Genomic DNA, 17,872 nt, shown 5'->3' on the forward strand with positions numbered 1-17,872 from the left:
CTGCAGTTCTGCAGTTCGGCTGTTCAAATCTCACCGGCTCAGGGTTGACTCAGCCTTCCATCCTTCCGAGGTGGGTAAAACGAGGACCCGGATTGTTGTTGGGGGCAATATGCTGACTCTGTAAACCGCTTAGAGAGGGCTGAAAGCCCTATGAAGCAGTATATAAGTCTAACTGCTATTGCTATTGCTATTAAATAAATAGAACTTGCAAAGATTTCAGGAAAAAAAACCAAAAAACCTTTTTAAAAACTTTTGAGCAGACTTTGTCACCTCATTGATTCTGTAGAGACATTTTGAATATTTGTTCCTTCCATTAGCTAAGTAAAGAAAGAAGATAATTAGAAAAGGTACACATACCTCCACATTGTGAGATCTGTTTAAACCAGTCAGACCTTTATAAAATCACTTTACTAAATAAGCCATAGAAAGTTTTGTAGCATGTGGTATAAACACAAAATCAAGGTTCAAAAAGTAAATTTTTTTCATTCATTGAACTTTCCCCCCCCCATTCCTTGAATTCGTAATGTGCAAAATTCCTATCATGAATTTCTTTTACTAAGTATGTTACTGTTAAATCTATGGTGATGATTTGTATGGCCAGACACTGAAGTTCATCCTGTAATAAGTGGCAGATTCTGTTGTAGTTTATCTTCATTTGCCCTTCGTAATGTACAGAGAGCAGATAGTGGATTAAAAACAGATTATACCCTTTCTGTAGGATTCTGCTATTTTTCACTGATTGTTGTGCTATCTTTCCCCCTAATCTAGACTAGTCAAATCCATGATATTATTTATACGCCACATATTCACCCAGATGTACAGACATTTTTCATATTCAAAGCTACCCTTAAAGTGTATTTGGAAGTATTAACTGGGACAAAATATATCAGTGTGGACAGTTATGGAGGCCTCTCTGGTGGCACATATGATATCACTGTCATGTGAACTACACTGGCTACCAGTTTGTTTCTGAGTCCAATTCAAGATGTTCAATTTTTCCAATTTTAACTTTTCAAAGCACTTTTGAATTTTTTATTTATATTGTAAGCTGCCCAGAATCACTGTATCAGTGAGATGGGCAGCATAGAAATGTAACAAATAAAACAAAACAAAGCTTGGACACAGTATAGATCGAACACAGAATCCATAGATGTTGCCACGGTAGAAGATACAGATTAAGATCCTTGAAATAGCCTGCAGTACCAAATTAGCTGAAATAGAATTATCATGATTGATGGAAGGCAATGTGTCTGAACTCTGTTTTGACAAAATTAATATTAAATGCATTTAATACAACAAAAATAATTTTTGTAATAACTTTAACAACTCCTGGTTTAACTACGGTTTCTAAAACATTTTAGCATTCTCACCTCATCTCACAGTGTTTACCTTTCTTAAGTCTTTTATAAATTTATTGGCTTTATTGGGGGAGGGGAGAAGCTATACATGGCATACATACAATGATGGTGCTAAGCATGTTTTAAACACGTTTAACTGACTATTCACTGGGTTCTAGTATTCAAAGAAACAAAGAAAAATCTCCCTATAAATTTTACTGCATATAATTTTATATATACCTCTATGAAGTCCTTTTTTAATTGCTTTTTTCTAAGCTAATAAACCCAAACTTTCAAAGAAGGGAATTTGCTTTGGCCAACTGCTTATTTTTGTTTTCCTTTTCTACATTTTCTCTACCTCTACAATTTCCACATAAAAATAAGTATTGTACAAATTTATATTTTGATGCACACTGATCTCTTACTCATTACTTGATTGAGGAAGAGAATCCAGAGCTCGTGTATCTTCAGCAAATGCCTATCAATAATCTACCTGAAAATCTTCAGGAAATCTTGCTGATTGTAGACTGCTCTTACTATTAAAAAACCTCAAACAATTGTTCAGACTTGTAATTTGTAATCCAGATATGATACTTAAGTAAAAATAATTAACAGTGTGCACTAGACACCCCTTGCCTTAATGATATGCTTCTGTTTCTATAAATTGAGAAAGGCAATTCTAGATGGTAAGACAAAGAAGGAATTTTTGAGTATTTCAGATAATCTTATGGATTATTTGTCATTTATAATCAAAACAGAATTAGGGATCCATTTAGCATACTTTATTAATTAAATTGCTAGTAGAAATATTTTTCTCTTATTCTTGTGCTCACATTATAGGATCTTAGTTATTGGGTGTTTCTGGTAACCTTAGAGAATGGGAAGATGGCTAAAACTGAAATGGAAAGCTAGAATTATACTTTTCTGCTTCATTATTTTTTTCTACCCACTTTTTGTTATGTGACTTCTCTGTATTCTGCTGTTTTTTTGGTTGAATGTTGGGGTATGCTGAAAACTACTTTTAGAGTTTTACTCCACTGTATTCTGTTTCATGACAATATCCTAAATAGCTGATATTTATGACAGAAATTATTAGCTGGCATGGATTTCTGTGATTGGGTTTCATCTAATATATTGCAAGAAAAAAATCACTTGAGTCATTTAAACTATCTTATCTGTTAACTAGCTTATTCATTGAAAAATAAGACAAGGACACAATACTGGATACCTGGTTTAAATGATATTTGCACAGTTTATGAAGACAACAGTAAGTTGGAAAGCATCTGAGTATGCACCATGTCTTTGCTTGACCTCTTGAGTTTAGTATAGTGTTTGCAAAAGAGATTGGGCAATGAGTACTATAGAATAAACTGGATGCCCACAGCAGCTGAGAGAGAATGCAGTTTTGTAGACTTTAGGATGAATGAAGGTGCTGCCTAGAAGAGACAGCCAGAAGAGTGATGTGATTTCTGCAGGCAGGGAGCCGAGAAGAGATTAAAACTGACTCTCAGGTTCCATAATCTTAAGGATAGCTCTCACAAAGTCTTCCCCTGGAAGGAGGAAAATGAACATAGCAGAGTCTTTCAGCGTTTTTTCTATGTTTAGGTAGAGCTGGTGTATGTACCTTGTAGTATTGATGTATTCAAAACTAAACCAGGGAAATCTATGGTTTTGTTTAAATATGGGGATTTGGGCATATACAACTGGAGTTGTACATATTTGTTCTATGAGTCTTTTATTGGAAGATGCATAACTAGAATGGCTAAATGCCTTGTTTTTCCTCTATTCCTTTCAACATTGATAACAATATTAAATTTGTTTACAAGTAAGATTTCCAAGACGAACCAATTCTAAGGGACCAGGCAGCTTATAGAATTAATACCCAAAAGGTATAAAACAACAGGCAGAAATATTTGTTATTCCAGTAGAACAAAACACATACAATCAACCAATAAAACCCAACATGTATAGAATCTATGTCCCACTTGTAGCCAATTTGGGGGAAAAGTCGTATTTAAAGTATTCTTAAAGGAAAGCAGGCTGGGCCATTTAAATCTCTGGAGACTAGTGTTCCAGAGGGCAAGCACTGCAACAGAGATGGCACGCTTTCTGGGTCCCATTAGATGACATTATTTAATGGGATTCAGGGTTTGCTGATTGTATTTGATCTTAGGGACAGGCAGAAACAATGGAGAAAGATGGTCCATTAAATAACTACCTCTTGTATTACCATGTAAGGATTTGTAAACAACAAACAAACTCTTATCTTCCACCAAGAAGTCCATTGGTAACCAGTGCAAGATTAATAATTCCAAGGACCCATATAGTCTTCCTATATAACTGAACAAGACTGCCTCAGTGATTTGATTGGACCTGTCTAGTCAAGGGTCCAATTTAAAAAGATATGAGTGAATTTATCTGTCAGATGCCTAGGATATTCTTCACAATGGCCTTTTATGTATTGCTGTGGCCCATCCTTCCCCAGCAGGAAAGAGTTCACTTTAAAATGGGTATTGGTTAGCAATCTGTACATAAGAATGGTAAGAATTGAAAAATATTTACATTTTGCTGCTCTTATCGCCACAATGTAATCCCTGAAATGGACTCTTAATTATGTTGGATCAAATTCACTGTATGTTTTCCTTCAAAGACACTATAAGTATCTCCTTTGCCATTTAATGTCATCAAACCTTCTGAGATTGAAGGACTATCCAATCCAAGGGTCCCATAAAATGCTTATTCCAGTAGAAACAAGGGCCTCAGAGAAACTGTCCAATAGATTTTCATAAAAAAACAAAGCAGCCTTCTTCTGAGAGGCATCAGAGACAGAGTGATGTAATGGTTTCAACCTCCTAGTGCAGTGATGGTGAACCTTTTTTGGCTCGCATGCCAAAAGCGGGGGGAGCACAGGGGGGCATGTGTGGGCGTGCCACACCGATAATGCAATGCGCATGACCCCAGTGCTCATGCATGCATGACCAGGACTCCCCCCGCCCCATTTTTGGCGTGCTTTTTTCGCCCTCCCCAGGCTCCAGGGGCTTTATAGGAGCCTGGGGAGGGTGAAAACAGCCTCTCCGCCTCCCCGGAGGCCCACCAGAAGCTTCAGGAGCTTCCCTGAAGCCTCTGGAGTGCGAAAAACTGGCCCTATGGGCAAACCGGAAGTTTGGGAATGTACTTCCGTTTTGCTTGGGGGCCTGTTTCTGCCCCTGGAGTCTTCAGGGACCTTCCCTGAAGGCTCCGGAGGATGAAAAATGGCCCTACGGACAAACTGGAAGTGACTTCTGATTTGTCGTGGGGTCGTTTTTTGCCCCCTGGAACCTCCAGGGAAGGCCCCTGAAGCTCCGAAGGGCTGAAAAACCAGCCCCACAAGCAAACTGGAAGTACGTTCTTGAACTTCCAGTTTGCCCGTAGGGCTGTTTTTTCATGCTCCAGAGTCTTCAATGCCTCGGGTGCCCTGACAAATGGCTCTGCGTGCCACCTGTGGCACACATGCCATAGGTTCACCATCATGGTCCTAGTGTATGGGAGATGAGTGGGAGGGCAGTACCAACAAGCCAAAAAGCAATCAGAGACAAAGCTGACCATGACAAAGGAAAAAAGAGAATGTCCTTCATCTTCAGATCATGTTTGGAACTGCCTCAAGAAAAAAAATAGATATATTTGACCACCTGCATGAATTAAGTCCTCAATAATCTGAATCAGGTCTATTATTGCCATATTGGTTCTAAACCTCTGTGCTACCTTTGTGCACAAGAGGGAGGATTTCCCAGAATTGGAGTATGAAGTACTCCATTGCTAGTTCCATGATTGAATTGACCAGTTCTGGCAGTGATTGAAAGTGCAGCTGGGAAGTCAGCAAAGCAGCAAAAACTCATCTACTTCTTAGACAATAACTTCAGCTACATGGATCCAGTTAGTGGCAAAAAGGTTAAGGCTTCCTGGCCAACAACTGCCACCACTACCTCTGGTTTGGAGCTGTGACTGGTGCCAAACCTGAACCACAATTGGGCATATTTGGGAGAAAGAAACAACACTTTTTGGCATACTCAGGTCTTAGTAATGTGTGCCAGATTAACTGACTCATCCATAATGAAATAATGGGTGAAAGGCCCTTCTTATATACTGGTCTGGAATGTAATAGCAACAGCCAGTGACCTCCACCACTGAGATTCTGGTGACCTAATATTAGAGGTGAATACTGAGAACTGGAAGGCAGATCAATCTCAAATAATCAACACTTTCTCACAATTCTCACAATTTCATCTTGATTCATCCATCACCACCCTGATATTAAGTGCTTGTCATGTCTCTCTTCCTCAACTCAGCTCCTTCCCAACTCCTGCCTTCTCTCAGCCTATGGGGCCACCTTATCTCAAGGGTCCCTCCCTATCTAATATTCCACTCTACAATTCTCTCTCAACAATAAACTATATCAAAGTTTACAATCCTTGGCTCTCTTTCTGCCTTAGCCCTATTTTACTGGTTACCAATTTGAATAATTAGCAACATTTTCTTCAGTATATACATATCTCTCACTTTGTGGATTAATTATGCATGTATGGTATGTGGGAGTGTAATATATACAGTAGAATGTGTATGTAAAGAAGATTCAAAAATTGCTCTGTTATATGGAGATAAATGTTTCTGAAACTATTATAGTTGGCTGCCTATTTTCCTGCATTATTACATTTATATACAGTATAGAACAGTGTTTCTCAATCTTGGCAATTTGAAGACATGTGGACTTCAACTCCCAGAATTCCCCAATCATTCTTCAAATTGCCAAGGTTGAGAAGCATTCGTTCAGAAAATATGTAGGTGATTAATACCACTGTAGCCATGCTTCGTAAGTCACTTATGCTTTCCTCTATATTCCTCTTCTCTATCAATAAATGATATTTTTACTCTTCCAGGCAATCTTTAAAAATAGGAAGTAGAAAGGGTCACTAGAGGGCTTTTATTAAAAGTTATACAGTTGATGATATCATATACCTGTTAATGTCAATTTTATTAATATATTAAACTTAATCTTCCAGGGTGAATTGTACAAGTGGGTGAAAATCCTATGATTTTTGTTTAGTTAGAATGTTAATTTAATTCAAAATATCTGCAAAAAGTCTCATTTTCAAAATATGTTTTTTTTTCCTGAGGCCATCTATGCTTTTATAAAATTTTAAGGCTGCTAAATGAAATGAAATCTGGGCATTCAATGTACAGTATAAACATACAATAAAACAGTCCCAAATGTAGCCTGACTCCATGTCATGTAGATCTTTAAAGTGAGGACCAACACCTTAAAATACACTTTAGAAGCTAATTGGAAACTAGTATAGTTGAAGTAGCTGTGGTGTTATGTGGCATACTGTGATGTGGCCAGTAGTGCACATAGTGCTGCATTTTGGACTAGCCAAAGTTTGTAAATGCTTTTCAAGTGTAGTTCCTATGTACAGTGCATTGCAGAAGTCCAATCAAGAAATACATTAGTAACTCTGAACAATGTCTTCCAATCAGGAATAGGCAAAACTGGCACACAAGATATATTTGTAAAACTGTCCTCCTAAATATAGCTGTCACCTGCTCCTTAATCAAGAGCTGTGAGTCCAGGAGAACCCCGCTCCTCCTATTGCCCACTAACTCTTCCTGAGGGAATATAATTCCATGAAGAGTTTATGATGGAAAATAACCACATATGGGTGATACTGAAATCCACAGCTATTCAGTTTTGTCAGGGTTCCTTGAAGGCAGTTTTTCGCCATCTAGACACACAGCTCCCAAGCAGTGAGAAAGCATTTTAATAGCATCTCTTGGATGGCCGGAGGCAGTGCTATACAACTGAGTATCATGATCCTTGCCAATAATCTATGGAGATTCTTAGTTATCCAGGTCATAGTTGTCCCAAAGGTGCTTTTTTTCAGGAGGCAACTGGACTTTCTTGTGTTTTCTTTGAAGATGTTCTCTTCTCATCCAAGAAGCTTCTTCAGCTCTGACTGGATGGTGGGGAATGACAGGATTTACATTCCTTGCAGACAGCTGGTCATTTGTATTCTTTTAGACAGTCATTGAGGCCACCTGGAGGTTTATCTGTATTCTCAGGGTCACCTGAGTAGTGCAAATGGGTGTGGAGCCTTCTTGGCTTGAAGGCAGGTGCAGGCTGCCGGGGATGAATCCATGGTATCTGCACCCCAAATTGAAGAGCAAATGGCTCTTGCAATCCGCAGTTACTTTGGAAAATCTATTCAAACTCCCACACCATTCGAAGGGTGGTTTTTTATTTGTGGAAACGTCTTCAGTGAAAAAACAAGAAAAGTTCAGTTGGCTCCTGAAAAAAGGTCCTTTTGGATTCCTTGCCAATGGATAACTTCACCCATCAGTTTCATTTAGTTGTTTAACATGAGTAGAAAAAGAGTTGAACCCTCTGGCACCCCACACAGCAGAAATATAGTTGTCCAATGCAGCTGGGTGCAGCAATGGTATCTTGAGGGAATGGCTACTTCAGTGCAGGTGGAAGTACCTCCTCTTGCAGAGAGGCATTTTTCATCACTTGAATACAGCCATGTGTTACTTCCCTGGAGATACTAATCTTCCAGGAAAGGTATAAATTTAACACACAGGTGACACTTCTTTGGAAATGACCATATAGAACTCAAACCAGATAACTGGACAAGACTGTACCTTAATCATGTCATTTTATTTCCTTTGGTATCTCTGAAAACTAGGGGACTCTCCAGGATTTCTATAGGAATGACCTGATGCAAGATCACCAACACTTGTTCATTCCAAGCAGAGACTATATTCTCAGCTAAACAATGTACATAACTTCAGAAGCTACACCAAGTTCCCTGTGAAACCCCAATGAGTCAATCAGTCACATGGGGTGGACACACTGCATTGTCCTATGGGAAGTATACCCCAAAAAGACAGTGCCAGAAACCTCATAGCACCAGAACACTCATAGCACCCCATAGCAATCAGGAAACAGCCAGCCCTTCCCCCTTTAAGAAAACCAAGAAGCACCAGCTGAAAGAAAAATACAGAGCAACCCTGCTAACAGAGCTGACAATAGAAACATATAAGTAGAGACATTAAGATAAGGGGAATCAGGCTAAAAATAACTCACCCTGAACTCCCCTTTTCCTCTTTCCTGGCAGAATTAACCCCCAGGATAGGAAAGACAAAGCCCCAGAAACAGGATTAACTCATTAAGGCAGAAAGACAGGATCCAGGGCAATCACTTTTAACTAAGTGGCACACAAATAAACCCATCAAGCTGAGGAGCTTCAAAGGGGAATTAAGAGTAACACTTCCAAGTCTGCTTGCAACCCAGGAATGCTTGAGCTGTGTCACTACTTTCTTTGCCTTCCTGAATTAAAGGATCCCCTTTCTGACAGCTACTTCCATATCTATTTCTTTTTAGCATTGGTGACTCCTTCCCAGCTGGGAATGAACCAGGGAAAATTCTTCCAACAGTCCTCTAGAATGTTATATTTGTCCAATGGGCAGACCAACACCAGCATACATTTGTATTAGATCAGTTCTATAATTAGTTAATAGGAAATAACAAAATAGTATTAGAAAAGAAAAGATGGGTTCCACAGAGCAGATCTTATAAAAGTTAGCTCCAAGTGCAATACAGGTAGTCCTTGGTTGATGATCATAATGACCATTTCTTCAGCTACTAATTGAAATTGTGATGGTGCTCTCAGGTGTGAACAAACAGACCTACATCTGCAAAATTCAAGCTAACCACTCTGCCTATAAGACAAGAATCTCTCTGGTCTGACAGCCTACCCATGGGAACAATTAGACAAGGCTTCAACTTGGGGGTGGTTTGGCCCAAGCCCTTTTGCGAATGCACAGTGACTTTAGGCTGCCTCCCCACTTGATTCCTCCTCCCTGCGAGACTGGTTGCTTCCCAACAGTGCTGAACAAGTAGTACTTATGACCAGCCTTTGTCATTCTGACCATTGCATATGTTTGTGATCTGGGTGCTTGGCAACTGGCTCACAGTATCCCATGGTCACAGTCACTATTTGCCACCTTCCCTGCTGGCTTCCCACCAACAAAGGTCAATCCCATAGGCAGGGAAAATTGTGTTACTCCCACCTCTTTTTCTCCCAAGGGCGCTTGCAGAACCTGGACTGCATAGTGTGGGCTTTTGCTGCAGCACCCCTTCCTTAACCTGCTTGCACTTTCTCAGCATCACAACATCTATTCAACCTATGGTACTTGCATATATGTGGCACTGCAGCAACCCTTCCACAGCCATAAGATCTTCACTTAATGACCTGCAATTTTTCCTTAGTGGCAAAAGGGATTGCCAGGATTGCCATTTTTAAGTAATGTGGTCTTGTGACAGAGGTGGGTTTCAGCTGGTTTGGTACTGGTGCCAGAAATACAATGTGCATTTGCGTACCAGGTCCTCCCCTGGCCTGCCCCCCTCTTGTTCCCCCTGCCTGCGTCTCTCCCTCTCCCTCTTCCCTCCCTTCCTCCCTCCCTCTCTCTCTCTCTCTCTCTCTCACACACACACACACACACACACACACACTCACTCTGCCTGTCTATACCATGCTTACCCCACCTACCCACTTTCTTTGCCGGAGTCAGCTGTTGGAAGAAGGCCGTGCTTCCTTTTCTTTGACAAGGGCCTTGCAAAACCAGGACTTTGCAAACTGCTTCTCAAAGAGAAGGAAGGGGGAAGGGGAATGGACTTCTTCAGAAGAGCCCAGGAAGGTTGCTTTGTGTCTGCTGCTCTCCTTCCCGCACTGCAGGTGTGGCCTCGAGGGAAAGATGTCCTACCAAGGCAACATCCTTCGGATCACAGTGAGATGCCCTCAAGCATATTCTGCCAACCTTGGGTGGCTGATGCTGGTGGGTAGGAAGCTCCAAAACTCCAGCAAGAAGGGGAAGGGGCTCCTGGTGGGGAATGCAGCTTCCCTTTCAGCCTCCGAAGCCACACTCAACCCGCACAGCTCCTGGGGATACTTTCCCAGCCAGCCACCGATTTATAAACAGAAATTAGCTGTCTTCTTTTAAACTTTCCATTTCAATGAGAATTTAAGAAGTTTTAGAAAAATTCTCATTGAAATGGAAAGAAGTTGGTTAATTTCCATTTATAAAGGTCACCTGGCTGCGGTGTGCGGGCTGCTGAGCTTCCCAGCACCTGGCCAGGGTGGTGGGGCTGTCTTGGAGTGTCTCCCAGCTGGGAAGGGGTGCCAGGAAAAAGTGGGGCCGCCGAAAACCCAACTCAGCCTGCAACGGGGCATGAAGGAGCGGCTGGTGGGGAGGTTGTGGGCCTGGAGGCGGGGGTCTAGGCTGCCCTGGGCACCTGCAATGGGTAGCAAACTGCTATCCGCAGCTCTTGGAGGAAAGAGGTAGGGAAGCGAGCCCCGGGCCTCATCTCTGCCTCCTTCCTCAAGAGCTGGCTTCGGGGATGGCCAGCCTCTCCCGCCACTGTGCCCTTCACTTGCCTTCCACCCAGAGCTCTGCTGGTGGGGCACCTCCCATTTCACCTCCCGAGAGAAGCTTGGGAGAGACACGCAAATGGCTTCGAGCCTCCCAAGGAGGACGCTGGACACCAGAGGTAGTGGCAGTGGTGCCCGCTGCTGCTGCTGCTGCTCCCGGTAATGCAGGCTTCTTGGAAAGCATTAAGTTGCAGGCACACTGATTCCAGCAGCTGCATTTTGCCTTGAAACTTGCTGTCCCGACAACCCAAGAGGACATTCTCCCAGTGGCATCTCAGGCATTCCCACCCTTAGCTGGGAGGGCGTAAGGACAACTGGGCTCAGTTTGGCGCCTCCCGGCTCCCCTCAGATTATCAGGGGGGCCTCGTGCGCCTGCTCACTCACATGGCCTGTATGCTTCTAGCGAGAATGAGAAGCGTGGGGATCTTAATGTAGTAGGGCCGGGGAGGCTGGAGTGGGAGGTTCCCTGGTGCTTGCGGCCACTGCTTGGGAGAAAATCAGCTGGAATCTTGAGTGAGAGGCGCGGGGTGAGATGCAAGCAACGAAATGGGTCACCGTGGGCATAAAAAAAGTCATTGGATCACCTCCCACGGTCCGGGAACCAACGAAACAAATAAATAAAGTTGGCTTCGCTTCCTTGCATGACAAGAGAGAAAGTTGCCTGAGACGCCGCTGGGAGAATGTCCCCTTTGGGTTGCTGGGACAGCAAGTTTCAAGGCAAAATGCAGCTACTGGAATTGGTGTGCCTGCAATTTAATGCTCTCCGAGAAGCCTGCATTACTAGGAGCAGCAGCAGTGGGCACCACCGTCACCTCCCGGTGTCCAGCTTTCTTTTTGGGAAGCTTGCAGCCATTTGCGTGTCTCTCCCGAGCTTCTCTTGGGAGGCGACCACCGGCAGAGTCTCTGGGTGGAAGGCAAGTGAAGGGTGCAGTGGCGGGAGAGGCTGGCTGTCCTCAAAGCCAGCTCTCGAGGAAGGAGGCAGAGATGAGGCCTGTGGCTCGCTTCCCTGCCTCCTTCCTCCGAGAGCTGCGGGCGGCAGGGGAAAACAAGGCTTCTTTGCCAGTCTCCCTGCTGGCAAAATGAATTTTTGCCAACTGGAAGGTGTGGGGGGGGGGGGCAAGAGAGAGAGAGAAAGAGAAAGGGTAAGAGAGAAAGGAAGGAAGGGATAGAGAGAGAGAGAAAAGAGAGAGACAGATAGAAAGAGAAAGACGGAAAAAGAAAGAAAGCTGGAGAGAGAGACCCAATAAAGAAGGAAGGAAGAAAGAAAGTGGGGGAGAGAGACACACAATAAAGAAAGGAAAGAAAGAAAAAGAGAACTTATGATCACAATTGTGCCCAAAATTTTGGTTGCTAAGCAAGAGCGTTGTTAAATGAGTTTCACCACATTTTACAAGTTGGCCACTCCCACATGGTCACATGACCACCAAGCTACACCTACAAAATAGGCCACACCTACAGAATAGGTTCTAAAGTTTTTTGAAACCCAACACTGTCTTGTGATATTATGCTTTATAATCTTATTATTTAACAATGGAAATTCTGGTCCCAAATACTGTCTTTAAGTGAGGAAAACCTGTAGGCATCAGTGCTGAATAAAGATTTAGTTGCTAGTCCAAGTGGATCTCATACATAAAATTGAAACAGATGCCATTTTATTTTTGGCTTTAATTAATACCAGGTCTTAGTTAAGCCCTGTGTGCACATTCTATTTTGTAGAGATTTCTAACAATATTAGGATTTGGAATTATTATGCCTTTTGACTCTAATATCAGAATTCTGATTCAGAAAAAGCAAATTAAAATAATTCTAACAAAAAATAGTTGCTTCTAGCTTCATTGTCCTCTATAAATCCATTGAGTGAAGATCTCTTTTTTATCCACAACCCTAAAGATGTGTGATATCTTTAGTCATTTAGACATATTTTAAGAAATTATTCAGCAAAACATAGCATAATTTTTTATGTATTTTATTTCTAAGGGTTTCAACCAATAATTGTTAATTTCACCTATATAGTTTTTACTTTTTTCTTGATTCATAAGCCAGAGGTTGTTAATTGTTATTGTACATTTTGAATAAAACTAAGTTTGTATAAAATAGAAAAATATTAAGGCAGCTATTTGTTTGGATTTTTGAGGTCTTAAATTTTACAAAGTAAAACTATGATGTGAATGCTCAATATATTGTTTACACATACATAAAACCTTTGATAACAATATGCCAATACTATGGGATTTGATTTTTTGTTCAAAGTGATGTCTATTTAAACATAACTTTCTCCAAGGAGCTTGCTATTTAATAGAGTATATTAGTTTCAGTTCCTGACATTAATAATATATTTTAAAATGTGAGAAAAGCACTTTGTGCAGTAGTCCTCTTCCTCATCATGTGCTCATACTTCTTGCTTTAAATGGAGACAGAACATAACTTATTATGTTGCATGGATTTAAAACAAAAGTTTCTTTCTCCCTTTGTAAGGCCTATCCATGATGCAGTGGAAAATGATCACCTAGAAATTGTCCGATTGCTCCTTTCTTATGGCGCTGACCCTACGCTTGCTACATACTCAGGTAGAACAATTGTGAAAATGACACACAGTGAACTAATGGAGACTTTTCTAACAGGTGTGTATTCTTTTGATTGTGCCAATGGTTGTCCATTTGCAATGTGATATTCTACAAAACATAAATTACTTTTCAGATAACAGTAAAAGTAAGGATTGTGGGTTTCTGATACTTTGTTGCTTAACTTACAACAGAAATACACAGTACTTAATACAGCATTTAAATATTGTGTATTTTTTCACAGTATGAATATTGTGAGTTAAAATGTTAGTACTTTAGTCTTGAAGATAGCTCACAGATCTCTTCATCTGTGGCTATCAACAGTGGCCAATATTATGATGTTATTTAAATTTTGGAATGGGGGGAGAGACGTATGAATAACCAGTATGAAATGTACAGTCATGGACATTTCTTCAATTAGCATACTGCTTTCCTCTTTTTCATACATTTCCATTTATCTCTTTTGCAATTGGAAATACAAAAGTTATTTTTTCCCAAACAAAATAGTCTTATTTGAGTATTAATGCAATTAACAATTAAAATGAACAAAGCAACAAATACTAAAAAAAAGCAAGAATAGCATTAATGGTGTACATACTTGAGCTGGGGGAGTTCTCATAGTTAAAACAGAAAATAGAATAGAATAGAATAGAATAGAATATACTTTATTTGTATGCCGCCCTTTTCCCTGAGGGGACTCAGGGCGGCTCACAATTCAGGGGGAGGGAAGGACAAGACAAGCGTGACCCGTCAAAACCGCGGAGGACAAAATCGCGCTCGACGAAAGCGCGCATTTGACGTCATCACAGCGCGACGAAAAAAATTAAAAATTGAAATAAAATTAAAATTAAAGCAAGCCGATTCACATAAAGGTAAGGGTTAGGTTTAGGTTTAGGTTTAGGGTTAGGTTAAGGGTTAGGGTTAGGTTTAGAGCGTTAGGGTTACGTTTAGCGTTAGGTTAAGGGTTAGCGTTAGGTTTAGCGTTAGCTTAAGGGTTACGTTTAGGGTTAGATTTAGGGTTAGGTTTAGGGTTAGATTTAGGGTTAGGTTTGGGGGGGTTAGGGTAAGTTTTTCGCTTTATTTTTACATTTTTCGATCACAGCGCGATGTTTTCGTCGCGCTGTGATGACGTCAAATGCGCGCTTTCGTCGAGCGCGCTTTTGTCCTCCGCGGTTTTGTGGTGGAACCAAGACAAGTACACACATGAAGACAATACATCGTTAAAAAGCACAACAGTCATACTATTCGGGTGGGGTTGAAGTCTTTAGCCCCAGGCCTGTCGGGATGTTTTATGTTTTATGACATTATGGAAGAAACTGTTTTATGATAATTTTATGCCATAAAATGTTTCCATGTGAGTCCTGGGTCCTAGATTTTGGGCACATTCTGTAAGTTAGCTTATCTGAGGTACCATGGATCAAAATGGTGTGCTACGGGGCACCTTAGCTCCTGGTGACATTTTGCCTGCCTGCCTGCCTGCCTGCCATCTCACTGTCAAACAACTCTTGAGTGTTTACCTTACAACTCATGTGTATTCTCGTACACTCCCATTCATCATCAACTAAGTTCAGGTTTGCATTGTCAATTGTACTTTCAAAGTTCAAGGCATCAAAAAAAGGTCTAGTGATGAAGATGTGAAGATCTTGGCCTGATTGTGTGAAACAAATGTATCTGTAGCAATTATAGCCTAACTTTTATAGCTCAATATCTCCACAATCAATTTGAAGCACACAAAACTGAATACTAAAAGTAGGATTTGGAGGTTGTTGAAAAGTAAATGAAAGTATAATAATTATATTTGAAAAGAAGTGAGATACCTGATATTACTTTACTTAAGAGTTCTGCTGTATTCTGATTGATAATTTATGTTAATACTGTATGCTTTCAGATAAGCATAAAACCTCTATGGGTTATATTTTATCATGCTATGATAGATTGCAAAACTTCCCAAATTTTTCAATGTTATATTGTTGTATCTCTCTAGAATATTTAACTGATCTTCAAGGTCATGATGTTGATGAGCCTGGCTTGTCCTGGGACTTCTATGGCAGCTCTGTGTGTGGTAAGAAGACATGTTTTGGGGTGGTGGTGGGGGGGGCAGGGTTCTATTATTTCAAATGTGTGCATGTATATGTATGGGAGGGGGATAGAATTCACAGAAGGGAGATCAAATTTAAAAAAAAGGGAAGGGAAGAGAAAAAAGCCACTATTTGACAAAGGATCTTCAATTATTTTTTTGTTTATTTAAATAGAGCCAAAAGGTGAATCAGGATTTGATATTCTATCTAATCCACCTGGCCCAAATGATGAAGATGAAGATGGATTTAGTGATATCTTTGAGTTTGAATTCTCAGATGTGCCTCTCTTGGTATGTTATAACATCCAAGTGTCTCTTTCTCAAGGGTAAGCACTATTATTGTTTATATTGGAGGGGAAGATAAATTGTTTCCCCAGTGTATGCTAATGTACAAATATCTGAGTTATTATTGACATATTCAAGATCATCTTTTTGCCTCACTGAATGCAGTGAACCTTTTGTTATTTATTATGTTAGAAATAGGTTTCATATCCTATGTGTTTTGAACATTAAAACTCCCCCATAGATTGGCTTCTTTAAAACAAGAATTGTTTTAAAGAATTCAGTAAATCTATGTATGTGAATATATGCTGATATTGCAGACATATTCACAGGGAAAAACTTGTGGCTTGGTGAAGCTTATGAATCCAGACCAAGATTGGTGTGAGAGCAGGGCATGTGGAGGGGAAAAAGAAAAAATACTGTCCCATTGTGTGAACAGATGTTTGCTTGTTTAAAACTAGATTTCATTCATGAGTTTACTGGAAGAGGGAGTAGGAAGAGGATGGAAGAGTACAGAGACTAACCTATTTTTTAAATATCTTTTTCTTAAATATAAATGTATTTAAAATTATTACTAGCTGAACCATGTTGATTGAAACCTTTCAGCATCTTGTCAATATTTTACTTTTGTCTCTAGACCACGGAACTGGTTTTTGCTCTCTGATGTAGCCAAGAGGCTGAAAATGTCACCTAGGATATTTCGCTGCAGTTTCCCAAGTTTGGAAGTTATCAGTGTTACAGAAGCAGAATTTTTCAAACAGGTATCTTTGAGTCAGCTGTTTGCTTGCCAAAAGGATCTTGAAGCTTTCAACCCAGAAGGCAAGGAACTGTTGGACTTGGTAGAATTTACTAATGAATTACAATCTTTGCTTGGAGCCTCACTTGAATGGTTGCACCCAGATGAAGAAACTGATATTTATTGGTGAATCTCCCAGCTTCTTAATGTACAGTTCTGTGTAAGATATTTCTTTATGTATATGTGTTACTGCAGTTATTTCTATAAAGAAAAGGATACTGTTAAATAAAAGAACTTTCCTCTAATACACATATATACACACAAACACACACACACAAATTTATCAGATGGGTGAATTTTTGGAAGATTTTTTTTAAAGAGACCACTTTGTTTCTACAAATTATAAAATTGGTAAAAGGTGTATGCACGTTCCTTTTAAGTGCAGACGAATTTTGGTATAGATTTGTTTTTACATGGAACTTTTAAAAAATGGCTTTGCTTCAAACAAATAGGCATAAAGATGCCATAAAGGTGATGTGATCAATATTGGGAAAGTTTATTGGGGAAGGCACTTCATTATATTTTTGTTTTTGTTTACAAAAAATCCTACTTTGACCAGGTACACACAATTGAATACAATTCAGTAGACTGTAATATAATTTAAAACCATACACATGCACATCTACTAATTGTGTGAACTTTTATATCTTAATTTAAAGACGTGAAATTTAGTTTTCACCTGGCAAACTGGATTGTTTTTATATATATATATATATATATATATATATATATATATATATATATATATATATATATATATATATATATATATATATACATATACACAAACACACACATTTTATATGTGTGTGTTTAAACATTTGATCCTCTTTATTTAAAAGAAAACTTTGAACTATTTTTCTGTAAAATACTGAAAACTAACCTATGTTGAAGTTGTTTAAAACTGTACAGAAGCTAAATCTTTTTTCTGAATTGTGTGTTTATGTTTGAGATTTGTGTTTGAACTTTGTACGTAAATTCTTCTGCCTTTGTATTTATATTTTACAAAAAAAGATGCCAAAGGCAATAAAACTGTTGAAAAAGCAGTGCTGAAATAACGTTTTTGGTATGACCTTTGAGTGAACTGAGAACTCAAATGGTATCTCTTTCCCACCCATGAATAGAATTGTGTGTATTCCTTACCTGGAAAGAAAAGAAAATTCAGTTTTCAGTCATATACAATCCCTCTTCACACACACACACACACAAATTGTGGGTACTCCTTTATGCCATAGGACAAGATTTGGCTGTAGATCAGTGGTGAAATTCAAATTTTTTTACTACTGGTTCTGTGGGGATGGCATGGCTTGCTGGGCGTGGCGGGGAAGGATACTGTAAAATCTCCATTCCCACCTCAC

General features: G+C 39.8%; 1 protein-coding gene across 6 annotated transcripts in view; it reads left to right on the top strand.

The window, feature by feature from the left end:
• The window catches only part of BCOR (BCL6 corepressor), a 115,923-nt gene extending 98,970 nt beyond the window's left edge, over nt 1-16,953 (top strand). For all 6 annotated transcript variants that reach the window (XM_032219181.1, XM_032219180.1, XM_032219184.1 and 3 more), the window contains 4 exons: nt 13,274-13,419; nt 15,344-15,421; nt 15,612-15,762; nt 16,356-16,953. In XM_032219181.1, coding sequence (XP_032075072.1) covers nt 13,274-13,419; nt 15,344-15,421; nt 15,612-15,762; nt 16,356-16,644 — 664 coding nt within the window. In that variant the 3' untranslated portion in view covers nt 16,645-16,953. The remainder of the gene's footprint in view (nt 1-13,273; nt 13,420-15,343; nt 15,422-15,611; nt 15,763-16,355) is intronic.
• Nucleotides 16,954-17,872: the final 919 nt, after the last annotated feature.

Source organism: Thamnophis elegans, chromosome 6, assembly GCF_009769535.1.
Source record: "Thamnophis elegans isolate rThaEle1 chromosome 6, rThaEle1.pri, whole genome shotgun sequence".
Lineage (NCBI taxonomy): Eukaryota > Metazoa > Chordata > Lepidosauria > Squamata > Colubridae > Thamnophis > Thamnophis elegans.